The sequence below is a fragment of the Euphorbia lathyris genome, chromosome 4 (genome assembly GCF_963576675.1).
Source record: "Euphorbia lathyris chromosome 4, ddEupLath1.1, whole genome shotgun sequence".
Lineage (NCBI taxonomy): Eukaryota > Viridiplantae > Streptophyta > Magnoliopsida > Malpighiales > Euphorbiaceae > Euphorbia > Euphorbia lathyris.
This window is the reverse complement of record NC_088913.1, coordinates 50,271,784-50,287,655: the sequence shown is the minus strand read 5'-3', so window position 1 is coordinate 50,287,655 and position 15,872 is coordinate 50,271,784. Positions and strand designations below refer to the sequence as shown.

General features: G+C 35.2%; 1 protein-coding gene across 1 annotated transcript; it reads right to left on the bottom strand.

Annotated features, from left to right (window-relative positions):
- Nucleotides 1-700: 700 nt before the first annotated feature.
- Nucleotides 701-7,758, bottom strand: LOC136226726 (protein EMSY-LIKE 3). Its single transcript, XM_066015367.1, has 10 exons — nucleotides 7,405-7,758; nucleotides 4,201-4,409; nucleotides 3,997-4,106; nucleotides 3,625-3,874; nucleotides 3,326-3,532; nucleotides 3,181-3,249; nucleotides 2,081-2,323; nucleotides 1,918-1,986; nucleotides 1,749-1,812; nucleotides 701-1,144 (listed from the first exon to the last, which is right to left on the bottom strand). Exons 1-10 carry the CDS (start codon nucleotides 7,430-7,432, stop codon nucleotides 1,101-1,103), a joined length of 1,293 nt encoding a protein of 430 aa, XP_065871439.1. The 5' UTR covers nucleotides 7,433-7,758; the 3' UTR covers nucleotides 701-1,100.
- Between the last annotated feature and the right edge of the window lie 8,114 nt (nucleotides 7,759-15,872).

The window sequence follows — 15,872 nt, the reverse complement described above, 5'->3', positions numbered from 1 at the left end:
CTTGTCGGTAAGAAAGCATCCGATTAAGCTCCATGATAGTGGTCTGGATATCGCTTGGCAGGACTACAAGCCCTGCCTCCTGTTCCTCATCTAACGTAATCTGGGCTGCCATACCGATGATTGATTCCATTCTCCTGCTGATATTTCTTATGAACGGGAGCTTCCGCCAGTTTGTTTGCTTGTGTTGAGGTTTAGGGTTAGCGGCGATGCAGTAGGGTTTGGTGATATTTGCGAAAACCTAGGAAGATCCTAGCACAACATGTCAATTGACGAGACAATTCTTAGGATTCTGACTTGTAAACCTTTAGATAAGGTCTTGTCTTACGTATCCTTCTTTGATTGGTGTCCCTTTCAGTTTTCTACTGTAGACAGTCTGTAAAATTGCTCAACCATTCAGATTCATCTCTGGCTAAACTTTTATTATTTATATAAAAAGAAAAGAAAAGTATTTGTTGGTAAATGTAGTGACTCACAACAACATGATACGCCTGCAGCTTCAATGAATACTCCTTTATTCCTTTCAGTTTGGAAGCTCAACCTCTTTTTCTTTTTCACCCAAACCAAACCTATCCAACAATTTGGCATAGATTGGAGAAAAGGAAACATTCATCAGATGCAAAGGGTACAATCAACACTCTTCTTTGGATGAGGATGAAAATACTAATGAGTTTCCAAGCTAAAAGAAAATGACACCTTATAGTACAAAAAGAATTTCCATTCAAATTACAAGGGGAGAGAGAGTAGAGTTGCTTGCAACATGCAACATTATAATGTAGGAATGAAACAAAATTTATACATTATGCCCAAACTAATCGCTCCCTAATCAAATCCATCATCTTACACATTTCCACACTAATGATTTTAGTGCTCTACCTATCAATTTTTCACCTACAACTATTGCCTACCCTAAAACCACCCAAACCCAGTTTATCTGCAATTTGAGAACATGCTTATAATTGTGGCAACCATTATACAATAAAATCACCCTTCACCTCAGGTCTCTCTCTAACATTTCACCACTTTCTTTTATCACAGTTTCTCCACCTACTTAAGCATTAAAGTATTAAATATCACGTATCCCATTATGAAACTTTACTTGATCATACCCTCTCCAACGCTTGCCCATAGTGCCGACCTCCCTCATCTGTTTCAAGCAATCATCAAAACAATATGTAAGATCAAAGAATTATTGGCCCAAAAGAATCTGATACGCAAGATTTGCTTGTTAATCTCTCATCTCTATCCAAATTTAAGCATTCTAGCACTGCAGAAAATGATCATTTGATGAAAAAAAAAAATTGAGTGGACCATCTCACTGAAATATACAGATACTTGTGAGAAGTAAATTTTAGTGCCAGATAATATGCTGGTGTCAGCAGATGGTGATAAGGACAAAGCTAATACTGCATTCTCGTTGCCAAGTCCTAATCCAGAAAGATATCTAAAGCCTTAATCAGTCTGAGCAGGACAAACCAGAATGTTTAAATAAGGAATTCAGCAAAAATGTGGCTTTGGGAAATCTACGCTTATAAGAATCACAAGCTACCAATTACTTGATTAACTCAGAACCAAACTACTATTCATTAGCCAACTAAAGGTTGCAAAATCCATAAAAGCTTGAATAGGAACCCACTAATAACGTGACAAGAGACTTCTTTTATAGATTTTAATAATTAGGCACTCTCAAAGTTGATCCATTGATCAAGAAAGTCCCATAGAATGATGCAATTGTTGGCCAAAATATTTACCACTTTCACCATCAGAAATATCTGCAAGCCTTGAAAGTGCGTCTATTAGTGCTTGTTCATGGTCCTGCATTAAAGAAACATAAAATATTTGCTCAAATGGGACAGAAAAAAAAAATAGAAGGTGAAATCAGACAAAATAAATAAAGCATATGCATGTTTTCCTGCTAACCTTCAGCACTTTCTTTGCTTTCTCTACCTCAAGAGGATCAGGATGATTTGCACCAAAAACTCTCTCCACCTGTTTAAAATTCACCCATGAATTCATGATCTGGAGGAGAAATTAGCAATTCACAGTTGATCTTGTGAAATGTGAATCAATCAACTCCACTTACTTCCTTGATTAAAGTATCAGTGTGAAGAATTTGTATATCATCTGGAATCTTCTTCCCAATTCCATTCTGGGATGATAATAAATCTTTTCTGGATTGACCTTTTGCCCCACCTTTACCCCTTCCAACACCTGGAACACCATCCCTGCCGACAGATCTATTCATCGTATGGCCAGATCCAGCATAACCCCCTCGGTGAGATACTCCCGGGTCGTCACCCTCCCATTGTATATCCTCTGGAGAGATCTGCAATAGGGAATGCAAATGAATACAACATCAAAACAAAACAAAAGAAATTACATGTCGCAATAAAGCATGTGATCTCAACCTGAGCAGTAATTCACGACTCCATTCTTTCAATATTAACAATGGGTAATATAGCGTTGAAGATATTGTGTAAATCCCTCTTTTGAGAAGGCAAGGAAACAGCCTCTAATTAAGTTCTGCAATTCCTTCTGTCAGCATGTCTCAATCAATTCTTTTATGTGAAAAAAGACTGTCATTATTGGTTAAATATCAATCAGCAAAATGACTCATTTTTCATTTCATTAAATGTTGGCGTCCAAGTCTTTTGTGAACTACTACTAACTTAATGACTACAGTAACGAAATGAATAGTCAACATAAAACTTTTGCTTTTGTTTTATATTGACATTGAACCTAGTTTAAGTTTTGGGTTGTCAATCGTTAACAGACTTTGATGCAACATTAAGCATCTTTTTGCACTTTACTTTCTGCATTGCTGATTATCCATACACTAGTTACCAAGCAGAGCATCAATATCTGATCATAATAATAGACTCGAAAGAAGAAAAATAATGGAATCATCTGAAAATTCCAATATCATTAAAGATATGAATTCGTATACTTTTAAATATTACACTAATCAGTCTGTGTTTTTAGAAAAAGTTATAGTGTTCTAATGACAAGCATTAATATATGGATAAAAAATAACTAGCGCAAACAGTTTCCTTGCAAATGTCATGTGCTTAACTATTATGAATGCAGATTGCAGAACACATGTACAAGGTTCACAATGCAAATATTGCAGCAACAAAGGAAAATTAATCGATATAAGTTGAAAGGATAACACAGAAGGTATACCTCTGTAAGATTGACCCATTCCCACGTCTCATTTGCTGATCCAATATCATAAACCAAAGCATGCCGTCCCTGATAATAGTTGGGATATTCATCCGCATAGGTATTTCTGCAAATAAACTTTGACATGAAGGGGGGTCTTGCATACCTCAATTGGGTTGTAATCAGTTATAACAGCTTCATAAAAGTGATTGTCATCAGGCCACCTAGTCTTGACTCTCCTCCCAATCAACGATTCTGATGTACCTCCTTCAGGTATGGTACCAGAAGAAACCCTATTAGCTACTTGACCCCTTCCAGATGGACCTGCAGATGAGTATGGTATCGGCTTCATTGATGATGCACCAGGTAAACCCTGCAAAATAAAAAATAAATAAACAAATAAGTAACAAGACAGTAAAAATGAGCTATTTGCATCAATCAAAATCTCATAATTGTTTAACACACTGGTTTTTGCTTCTTGCTCTTTGATCCTGAGGCAGGTCCACGTTTAGTAGATGAAGATGGCTGATGTGAAGCAGAAACAGCTTGCGGGTGAAATGAAGGAGATGGTCCACCAAACGATTGAGAAGGAACAGATGAGGCAATTTTCTGCTTTTTGCGAGATGCAGAGACAGTAGGGCTCGGTACTGGGTCATGAACAGCTTGACCTGGACCAAGCATGGCAGATTGAAGCCCACTTGCCTCTCTCCACTCCCTAATGATATTGTTATTACACAAATTATCAACAATAATAAAATTAGGTAGAAAAGGTAGCAAAAGCTGAACTATATTTTCAACTTTTAAGTAAGATGATATAATTTTGGTATTCTATTGGACCTTATCCTTCGTATGACATCATCTGCACTGACCCGGTTAAGAAGCTCTCTGTGCTCCTCATTAGACAATCTCAACTCCTTTCTAAGTCCTGTTATCAGGCCTTCTTTCTCCTGAAGAAAATACATTTCATGTAGCAGTCATTTTAAACCTGATAAGAAAAATGTACAATTATCAGAATCTTGAAATGCATATTATAAAAAGTACCCAAGTAATGGCATCAGCTTGAGCTTTAAAGGCTCTTAGAACTGAACTGTATGCTTCCTGCTCAAGTTGGTGAATCTGGGTCTCCATATCAGTTTCACCATACATCCTAGGATATGGCATAGAAGATGCAACTGGTCTTCCATTCCCGGCCAGCCGCCCCCCTCTAGGTATTCTGCTTTGATGTGATGGAGGCAGATCGTCATCGGTTCCTGGAATTAAACAAATTGATAAGCCTCGTCCTTAAACTCCATGACTTCAGTATTATAACACAAGAGAATTCCCAAAGAAAACAAGAAAAAGAAAAAGCAGGCTGTGTTTGAAAAACAAAAGCAAGAGATCACATAATTTATTCAGTTATTACAGCTTGAATAATTATTACTGATACAGATCCCCCAGCCATAGATGGACAATGTTTTCTCTTTGAAATTTCAGAAAGCTAGTATGACTACCCATATCTCAAATATGTAAAAATTTCCCAGGACATTGAGTGACACGACCAATTTACATGATTTCCACACTGTTTAAAAATCAAATCTCATACTGTCACAGCATCCTTGACAGTATCACCGTAAGAGGTACATAAGAAAGGTTCCAAGGAAATACAAAAAGCACAAAGTCAGAGAATAGATTCCCTTAAGCCAATATAAGTCTGATTATTAAGATATAGGGAAAACCAAAGCAAAAGGAAATGAAAAGAAAAGAAAAATGATTGTGAAACCAATCAGACAGAGATACAACCAACAAAAAACTCGGATACAACATAACTGCAGGGCATAAATCTACTAGAATAAAAGAAGGTGATGTTAATGCTTCGGGTAGCTCCACGATACAGGAAATCTCTATCAGGTCTGATTATTCAAATCCCATACAAATTCCTTTCCTTCTCAATATACTGTTTCTAGATTTCAGTTTTTTTTACTTAGTTAAGGTTTCCATTTAGCAGAGGATTTTACTAAATTAATTAGGAATGAGCCCTTAACCTTACCTAAATCCTACTTTATTTAGGATTTCACTTAAGTTCAAGATTTTAGCAGTATAAATAGGACAGAAACAATCAGTTTATATATTGTCTCATTATCTTTCATTAGAATTTCAGTTAACAAGTTTTCTCTAAACCACTTACTGTTCTCCATCCCCAATCTCTCTATTATTCCAAAATTCTTGAGTTCTATTGCCCTAAACTCTTGTGCTGCATCACTCCTACCAAATCCTGCCTCAAACTAATTAAATAAATAAATAATTGTAATATATGACGCATCATCTGTCACATCTTATTATCAATCCCAGCAAACATATTACAAAATAGCTTGGAATTGGCAATGCAAAAAATTTCAGCTGTTCTTCCAAAAGAATATCTCTAGCGAATGATAAAAAAGCAATCAAGTTCAACACATTGAAATCCAACTCCCTACAGGTCCAGGAAACAAACTCTCACTCAAAGAACCAACTCCAGCTGGACTTGGCTTATTCATAGCAAATCCATGTTAAAGTTTAATCACCTCAAATCAGAAGCGATGAAATAAATTCTAGCAAATTAAAATGACACAACTGAACTAATCTTAGCTCATCAAGATGCAACTTCCATCTATCAAGCAATCATTTACCAACAGCAGAGGTCATTCTATAAATACTTTCATAACCTTCAAACTGTCACTCCTCTCTTAAAAACACATTGCTAAATCCCAAAACAACTTCACAACTAGTCAAATATTTTCCAGCAGGACTGCATCAAAAGAGCAAATTCATGCACTTTTGAAATTCCAAAGTCAAAACTGCTCTTCAACGAATAGCATAAATAAATTGCACAACCTAATATGTGAACATGAAAAGAGCAGCATCAATTAACATAACCCAACTTAATTACTGCATATTTTGTAGTCATTTTCTTCAAGTAGTTATTTAGGAGTTAGGACCAATTGGTTGAGACATTTAGTTGCTTTGAACTAAAGACCAATAGACACCCAAAATTAGTGTCTATGATATACTTTCTTCTTCAATTGGGCGTCAAGCTTGCCAACTTGAAGAAGGTGCAAAACTACTCCAGTTGGAATTCTTAGAATCATGCATGAAAAGATCATCAGCAGTTAACATAACCCAATTTAATTACTGAATATTTTATAGTCATTTTCTTCACGTAGTTACCATCAGATATTAATATGAATTAGACCTTAACTACTAGCTTAAGCTTTTAATTCAATTGGTTCAATGACATGGTATCAGAGCCTCTTAGACCAACTGGCTAAGGGTTCGACTCCTGACAACCCCATTTGTTGATTTAATTTCAACACATAGTAAGATGAGCTTATGTTGTACACGACTTCGAGCCTAGTGAGCATTCGCGTATGGGGGTATGTCAGATATTAATATGAATTGGGCCTTAACTATTAGCTTAAGCTTTTAGTTCAATTGTTTCCATGACAAGGACCAATTTGTTGAGACATTTAGTTACTTTGAATTAAAGGCCAATAGACATCCAAAATTAGTGTCTATGAATTTTTTCTTCAATGGGCGTCAAGCTTGCCAACTTGAACAAGGTGCAAAACTACTCCGGCTGGAATTCTTGGAATTATGTGAAATTGTGAACTAGGAAGTGCCAACAACATAAAACTATATGTCCATGTGAAGGAAAATAAAACTGCACCTCAAATTCAGAGGCATGCTAAGATATCTAAATATGGCAAGATAAGAGGAATAGTACCAAAGAGAAATGTAGATAAAGCGAAAAACACAATTCAATCCCTTAAACTGAAAATTTCCACAAAAATTACAAATTTAACATTACTTCCGTACACAAAAGCTTACAATTTTCCATTTAAAATATTAGAAAAGACACCTTTATTACTACTGAGCTTTCGTATGCAGCTCCTAAAAATTGAAGCCTATTACTGAAAGCAGTTAAACAACTAATTTCTATCTCCAATATCACACCAAATCATATTACGAGCCAAACTCAAACCACAAATCATTAAACCGAATTCACAGTAATTGACTCAAATTGCAACTCAGAAACCCTAAAATTGGGTTCCAATCCAGAACAACTGGTTAATTTATATCTTCAATTTCAGGAAGCGAGAAAATTAGCAATGCTAGTAACAAATGATGGAAACCTCAACGCTAATTCATCAAAAGAACCCTTTCAAAACCAATATACAACAAAATAAGATATCGAAAGAACAATATTTGATCTTCAAGAGCTGAACTCACCACTGCTATCATAGGGCTCGTAATCCATAGCCAGCTTGACGCACAACACAACACTTCTTCGACCCAAGAAACGGAGCACCCAAAAACTCTATATTCGGTGCAATCTTAAATCTCCCGACTCAAGGATTATGTAAAGGAAAATAAATAATTCTGCACATAAACAGCAGCACCAATTATAACCCCTTTTGTCCTCCTCCGCCCCCGGAAAATTGGTGAGTACGTCTGGAAGAAAATGAAATATAAAAATGACCAGAAATTTGATCAATATTGGCAGGAAGAAAGAGTTGGAGCTCAGAGCTGGAGAGTGATTCGATAATTAGAAAAACAAGATTGAAAAGAAAAAAAAAGTAAAACGAAAAATAAAAAAGACCGGATTTGAAACTGATATATAAGGTGGTCTTGTTTTGGCTATTCATATTGGGTTTGAGATCCGCACCTTTTTGTCTTGTAAAAAGTTTACAAGAGCATTTCCAATGCAATCATATTCGTGTGATCTCAAAATATATTATTCACTCCGTCCCATAATATAAGTCATTTTAGTAAATTAAACTTTTTTTAAAATACAAGTAGTTTTTAGTTTTCCTAAAATTTTTAGTTTAGTTTTTTAGTTCAATTATTAAATTTTTTTTGTATTAATCTATGTATGTTTTAACATTCTAATGCTTATTGCTCAACCATTACATGAAAGATAATTTTTTTTAAGTTAAACAATGTAGAATTCATTAATTGGGCTCTACATTAATTGTATTTCTTAATTTGTATGAAAATCTCCAAAATGACTTATAATATTATAGGACGGATGTAGTATTTTATTTTCTTTCCCATCCATATCATATTTAGCAATCTTTAAAAAAAAAACCTTAATGATAAAAACATCTTCAACAAAAATTGTGTCAAAACTTAATACATCATAATAAAATATAATATTTTATTAACTTAATCATTCACATCACTCTTTGTAATTTTTGTTAAAAAAACTCTGATAAAAGTTACCATCATGGCTCCATAAATCATTACTTTATATATAATTTATTTTAATTATAAATATTATCAACCAATAGTGAAAAGAGAGGGATTCATATAAAAATATGTACCAATAGTAATCAAGTAAATCACTTTATTTTATTAAAAAAAAGTATGATAATCTTAAATTAAGGTTGCCAAAAAGTGGCAACCTTGCACCCATTATCATTCTAATAATAGACATCATTTCAAAGTTGTCAAACCCAATGCAACGTCATCTTGCACTTTTTTAAGCACTCTTTATTGAAAATGCTCTAAGAAACTTTAAAAATTGACACTATGGTCCCATAAATCATTATTTTATATATAATTTATTTTAATAATAAATATTGTTATAAAATTCCACCAATAATAGGCAACTAAATCATTTTTTATATTAAAAAAAAAGTAAGGATGTCAAAGGAGTGTCAAAAATTGGCAATATTACCATAATCATTTAAGCAACATTTGTTATTCAAATGCAATGCACTCTTTCAAGCACCCCCACCTCATCAAGAACCATTCCAAACACTTTGCATTGGAGATGCTCTAATGAGCCCATATGCCCAGTTATGAAGTGGGTGGGGGTACATTAAATCCAATCATTTGGGAGAATTCATTGGGCTTTTCTTAGGGGCTTTCCAACAATTGTGTCCGTTCTATTTTCATTTTGGTTATTTAAAACCCACGTAAACACTAGTTTTTTTTTTTTGAAGAAAAATAAGTTTCACTAAACAGAATCAACATACAAAGAATGTAAAATAAAATCTGGAGGGACAGTACCCCACTCCACAAGTTCTGACAATGAAATGAGAAGACCTGGCTTTTAGCATGAGCCAATCCATTCGCAGAACGGCCTATAAATCTGTCAGAAATGTCATTGATACTAGAAATAAGACTTTTATAATCGTCTATAATTGAACCATAAGAATAACAAAAGTATGCTTGATGAATATGCTCCACCATTGACAACGCATCTGACCCCATCTCCACACCACCCAAACCCTTGAGTTTGATCCACCTAAGAGCCTCTTGAATACCAATAGCTTCACTTTCCTTAATCGAAAAGTTTCCAGCAATACGAGAACGAAAAAATAATAAATGGTTTGTAATTTTGGACAAGATCCATTACAATGCCAACTGCTCGTGGGTTTCCTAGTTCACGACAGTTCCAGGCTAATAAACTCATGACGATGGGTGGGCCTGTCCAGCAGAGCCCACCTGAAACCTGTTTTTTTGGATCCACAATTAGACTATTATTTGAAACTGCCTCCTCTCCCTCATTTAAAACATCTTCTTTCCTTTTGCGTTTTACTTCCATAACCACAATATCTTCTCTAGACCCATGTTCTTATGACCCATGATTTATGTCTCCTTCATAAGCAACTGTCATATAATTATTCCATTACTGTCGCCATTAGTCCCACGATTAATGCCACTAAATATGGGAGTTTGTTCAACCATTTTGGTCCTTTCCCTAGTAACTGACCCATATATTACACTTCCTTCATAATTAACTGTCCTATTAATTATTCCATTAATGTTGCCATTAGCCTCACGAATAATACCACTAAATATGAGAGTTTGTTCAACATTTTTCATAGTAATTGATCCATGATTTACTCCTCCCTAATAATCAACTATCATATTAATTATTTTAATAATGTCGTCATTAGTCCCATCATTAATGCAACTAAATATAAGAGTTTTCTTTTGGATCTTACCACCACTCCCTGATCACCGCCGCTGATCACCGCCGCTGATGTCTGACCGGACCTCAATAACCAGCCATTCTGCACCTTTATTGGATTGCTTCCTTCCAGTCTGAACAAGTATATGAGAGCCATAGAGCTTTTCAACTTCTCCATCAATCGAATCATAAGCTTTTGGACATGAGAAATCTGTATGGTCTAAAAAACCACACACACAAAAAAAAATTCTCTCGTAGTGAAATTCTCCCTAGAACCCATCTCTAGTTGGTCATCTTATTCTCCTTATAAGCGGTTTTCGGACATCAGAGAGGAATCTACCAACCAGACACCATCTTAGATCCACATGCTTAGAATTGGGATCTCTATCTTCAATCAAAATACATCTATCTTCCTCTTCCTCTAGACTAAAATTGGTATACATAGTCTCGATACTTCTTGACGACGCCATGAAGCAAAACAACACAAAACAAAACAAAACTTGTTATCGGAAATAAGAGAAATGAAAACTTGTTATAAAAAGCAAGACAAAACAAAACTTGTTATTAGAAATAAGACAAAACCATGTATGATCTAAAATTATAACATATATGAGAGGAGAAGAAGAAAGACAATCTTCCTTTTTTAGGGTTTTCCATCATCTCTCTCTCTCTCAAACATTTTATGCGTAAACACTGTTATAGATAAATATTCAAAGTACTAAAATATTAACATTTTTAATATGTAACATTGTTAAAAAAATTTATTAAAATTTGGATAAAATGTCATAAATTTTATAGATTATGATATAATTATAACACGCTTTTATATATATATATATATATATATATATATATATATATATATATATATATATATATTTTATAATAGTGGAAGTAGAGAGAAATGAGGAAAAGTATTTTAGATGCATTTTTTATGAGTTGTCAATATAGTAAAAAAATAAAAAATTATACTATATATAATAGTGAAAACAAAGAGAAATGAGAGGCATTTTTGATGACTTGTCAACGTAGCAAAAAAAATCAAAACTATATTATTATATATAATAGTGGAAGCAGATCGAAATGAGAAGCAGTGTTTTAAAGGCATTTTTTATGAGTTGTCAACGTAGTAAAAATCAAAATTAAAAATAATTAATTAATTAATAATAACAGAAGGAAAATTGAAAAGTTATATATATATATATATATATATAATTTATAATAATAAAAAAATTGTCAGTTACTAGCCTATTAATTAAAGTAATAAAAGAAAGTAAGAGTTACAGAAATGAAAAAACATGAAGCGAAGGAAATCCAAAAGTCACAATTAAATCTATATATAAAGCATGATAGACAGCATTCCACCATTATATAAAACATGAAGCGAATGAAACCCTTTTGGCACTCTTTTGGAGAATGTTATTGATGTCAGTATGGACTTAGTCACATCGAGTGCGGGAAAGGAGAATGCCACTAACCCCTCCAGTCCGCCTGGACACCACAAGCGAAGCAGGCAAGGTCCTAATATCCCTCTGTCAGCTCTTGATGTCAATGTTTTGAATTTGGAATTTAGGCAGGTTTCTGCTCTATGCACTCAATAATTGGTTGTTGGTCCACTGTATTGCTCTAATCTTATTATGATCTTATCTTGGAACTGTTTTGGAGCTGGTGGACAGGAGTTTCACCGGGCTCTTCCTCATGTGCTCTCAGTTTATAAACCTGATGTTCTTGCTCTGCTTGAAACTAGGCTTCCTGGGGTAGAGCTGATGATCTTTGTCAGAAGCTGCATTACACAATAGTTGAAGTTATAAGTACTGAAGGATTCAGCGGCGGTATCTGGTTGTTCTGGAAGTTAGATGTGTTGGACATCCAAATCATTGACAGAAACAGACAATATCTCCACACTAATATCACTTTTAGGCAGGGCCTTACTCGGGGATCGTCTTTCTTAGCCTCTTTTGTTTATGTTTGACCGCAACTTGCTTTTAAGCGTCAATTCAAGTATGAGATGAAGGCCCTCATTGCTCAGGTAAGATCTCTTTAGGTGATCCTTGGGGATTTCAAGTGTATCAAAAACTTGGAGGAGAAACAAGGTGGTGCCCCCGGGGTTTTGGACCGACGTACGCTCTTTGCCAACTGGATCAATGAGATGCACCTGATCGACATGGGTTTTTTGGGACATGCCTTCACTTGGTTTAGAGGCTCCTCTCCGAGAATATGTATTACGTGTCGCATGGACAGAGCCCTTTGCAACGTCTCTTTTCGGAATCAGTATCCTCATGCCATTCTCCGTCACCTGGCTCGTAATCGTTCAGACCATGCGCTAGTTCTCCTTGACTTCAAACTTGACACAAGAGTACCTCAATGTAAGCCTTTTAGATTTGAAGCTGCTTGGTTACAACACTGTACTTTTCCCCATTTCTTCCACATAGTTTGGCAGACGGGTTCAGACATTGCCTCGGGGTTAAAAAATCTTATCCCGGATCTGAAAAGATGAAACAAGCAATATCTCTTATTGAAAGCATCGGATCCACCGTCGGTTGGAGGGGGTTCAGCGTTGTCTAGCTCTTCAGCCCACCCGGGGCCTACTGCGGCTTGAAAGTAAGTTAATGTTTGATCTTAACACAGTCCTTCATCAGGAAGAAACTGTAGGAAAATAGACAAGACTAGGCGTAGCGGAATAATAAAATTTTATCTATTTTATCTATTTCCCTTTTCCAAGATCTGTTAATTGTTATTTCATATAAAGAGTGATAGAAAATAATACATTTGGTGAAGAACTATCTACGGTTGCAAACGAAGTGCCCATAACTTCTTATTATCAATCCGTGAGCAACGAACGTTTTTGTTCAACACAAAAAAAACAAAACTAATCAGTAATCAACCTTTAAAGTATAGCAATCGCAATGATTGCCTCTAACAGAAATCGATACGAGATCAAAGCGGGAGTAAGAAATAAAGTAAATTAACCGAGACGACGATAAAACGATTTCTTCTCTCCTTTTTCTATGTGGGTCGAAATTCCTGGGGTTAGGGAGTCTATTTATAGACTTATCTAAACCCTAATCCCAGTTGTGTTAGGTAATTAAATAATTGGAATCTTATTCAGAATAGGATTCCTAATTAGATAATTAAATAAACACTTTACTATTATCTAAATATTAACTAATTATATCTAGATAATTATTATTAATCAAATTAATAATTAATTAATGTTAGGGATAATTAATTAGAGTTTCAATCACATAAAAACTTCTAATTAATATTATCAGATAATCTTTTAATTTAATTCATAACCATAATCAAATTATAATTATTAATCAAATTCATTTATCCCCTAATTAATATATAAATTTCGGCCCCCTATATTGTGTCTCACTAATTACATTTTCGTCCTCCGATTCCAAGTCCCATATGCGACCCATTAGGTTCTTTATTGCCACTAGCCGTATATATCCTTTGAAATTATTCATCACGATTAATTCCAACATATATATAACGGAATACTGTCGCGGGCTGTTACTAGCAGAACCTATGATATTCCCCCAGAGCAATTAAAAAGTCAGGTTGATAACTGACGTTATCCTTTCTGCATTAGGTATAGTATAATACGATCCTTCATCAACTATATCTTGTCGGTCAATTCCTTATAACCATGGAACGTGTCAAGGTTACATATAACGAAGAGTCCGGTTTTACTTGTACAGGTTGAATTCACTCTGAAAAGATAAGTTAAGTGAAATGTTCATTTCTACTCTTAACTCTATCACCTTTCAAGGATTTCAGTCAATTCACTACAAGCGGCCATTTGGATATATCTCCCACTTATCGGGAGTGACGAATGCTCAATCTAACATTAACTATTCTACAATTACTTTGTGTGATACCCAACCCTGCTCTCACACACCCCAGGCTCTCATCTGTTGGATCGTGCTCGCACATAATCAAAGTATCAGACTCCATAATCCAGAATCACTAATTAACGAATGTTTGAGTCTGAGGATTAGTTATACCTACTAATACCAATGAGATGAACAGTTGACACATTAGATAAATCAATCCATTCTGTTATCTCAAGTCGGGTCCCAATCCTAATGAACTCCTTCACCGGATCCATATAACTGTCTAGATATCTGAATATCTAAAGCTTGTGAGATCAGCTTTCTGTCTCGACATAAAACACTGTTACATGCAAGTCTCAACAGTAATATGCCAACCCCTATAACATATTACTTGACTTGGGTTTACCTTAAGTCTATTGGTTCTATTATAAGTACAGTCTCACTTCATGCTTGTATGAACACTTTATAACTACTTAAATAAACTTAGGGTTACTTTCTTTATGAAAGATTTGTGCCTTTATATATAGTTACATTTTAATGCTATATATTTGATTAAACGAATGATCAAATAAACAATTTATTCATTAATATCCTAAATCAATTGTCTTTAGGACACTAAACTCCAACATTCTCCCACTTGGACTAAAGCCAATTGTTTCTGAAACTAATACCAGAAGAACTAAGATGTTTATCGTGAGCTCTTTGTGGTAATGGCTTGGTCAACGGATCTGCAACATTGTCCTCAGTAGGCACCTTTTCTATTCTCACATCTCCCCTGGCTATGATCTCCCTAATGAGATGATATCGCTTGAGATAATGTTTGGATGCATTATGAGACTGTGGTTCCTTTGCTTGTGCAATGGCTCCATTGTTATCACAGTACAGAGTAATGGGATTCACAATGTCAGGCACCACTCCTAGTTCTGTTATGAACTTCCTAATCCAAACAGCCTCCTTTGCCGCTTCTGCAGCTGCGATGTACTCTGATTCAGTCGATGAGAAAGCAACACTTCCTTGCTTGGAACTCTTCCAACTAACTGAACCTCCATTCAGGATAAACTGGTATCCTGATTGGGATCTATAATCATTTTCATCAGTCAGATGACTAGCATCTGAATATCCTTCAATTTTCAATTCTCCATGTCCATATATGAGGAACATGTCTTTAGTTCTTCTAAGATACTTAAGAATGTTCTTGACAACAATCTGGTGATCAAATCCTGGATTCCCTTGATATCGGCTCATCATACTCAATGCGAACGCCACATCAGGTCTAGTGCAAAGCATGGCATACATGATCGAACCAACCGCACTAGAATAAGGAATTACAGCCATGCGATTCTTATCACTGTCCATTTTAGGACATTGATCATTTGATAACTTGACACCATAGACCATTGGTAAGTTACCTCTTTTCGATTCATGCATGTCAAAACGCTTTAGGACTTTGTCAATATATGTAGACTGGGATAGTCCGAGCAGTCTCTTTGATCTATCCCGATAGATCTTAATCCCTAAAATATAGGCTGCTTCTCCCAAGTCTTTCATGGAGAAATTACCCGATAACCAAACTTTTACTGTTTGCAACATTGCAACATCGTTTCCCATAAGTAGTATATCATCAACATATAGTGACTAAGAAAACGAATGAGCTCCCACTTATTGATAGCTCCCATTTGTATAGGGTTTTTAGACCACTTTTAGTTCATTCTCGCTTTATTTCCCTTCAGTTTTGTTATCATTTTGTTGGCTTTTGGTTAAAATTAGTAATTTCCATTATTTATGGCATTTTCTATATTTTCAGGTGTTTTTAGGACTATTCGAGCATTTCCGAACCAGACTCGTGCCATTTGGAGCATGTCTGGACAATTCCGGGGCCAATAGAGCAAACTCTAGAAGCCCAAAGACCAGAACATACAACTTTTGGAGGGAAG

What these genes read in the sequence shown, in the direction of transcription:
- LOC136226726 (XM_066015367.1), bottom strand. Translation starts at nt 7,432, where the DNA reads ATGGATTACGAGCCCTATGATAGCAGTG. An exon ending in GATGTCATACGAAGGATAAG is followed by an intron (nt 3,875 to 3,996) that starts GTCCAATAGAAT and finishes CAATATCATTAG; the next exon opens with GGAGTGGAGAGAGGCAAGTG. An exon ending in AGAGCAAGAAGCAAAAACCA is followed by an intron (nt 3,533 to 3,624) that starts GTGTGTTAAACA and finishes TTTATTTTGCAG; the next exon opens with GGTTTACCTGGTGCATCATC.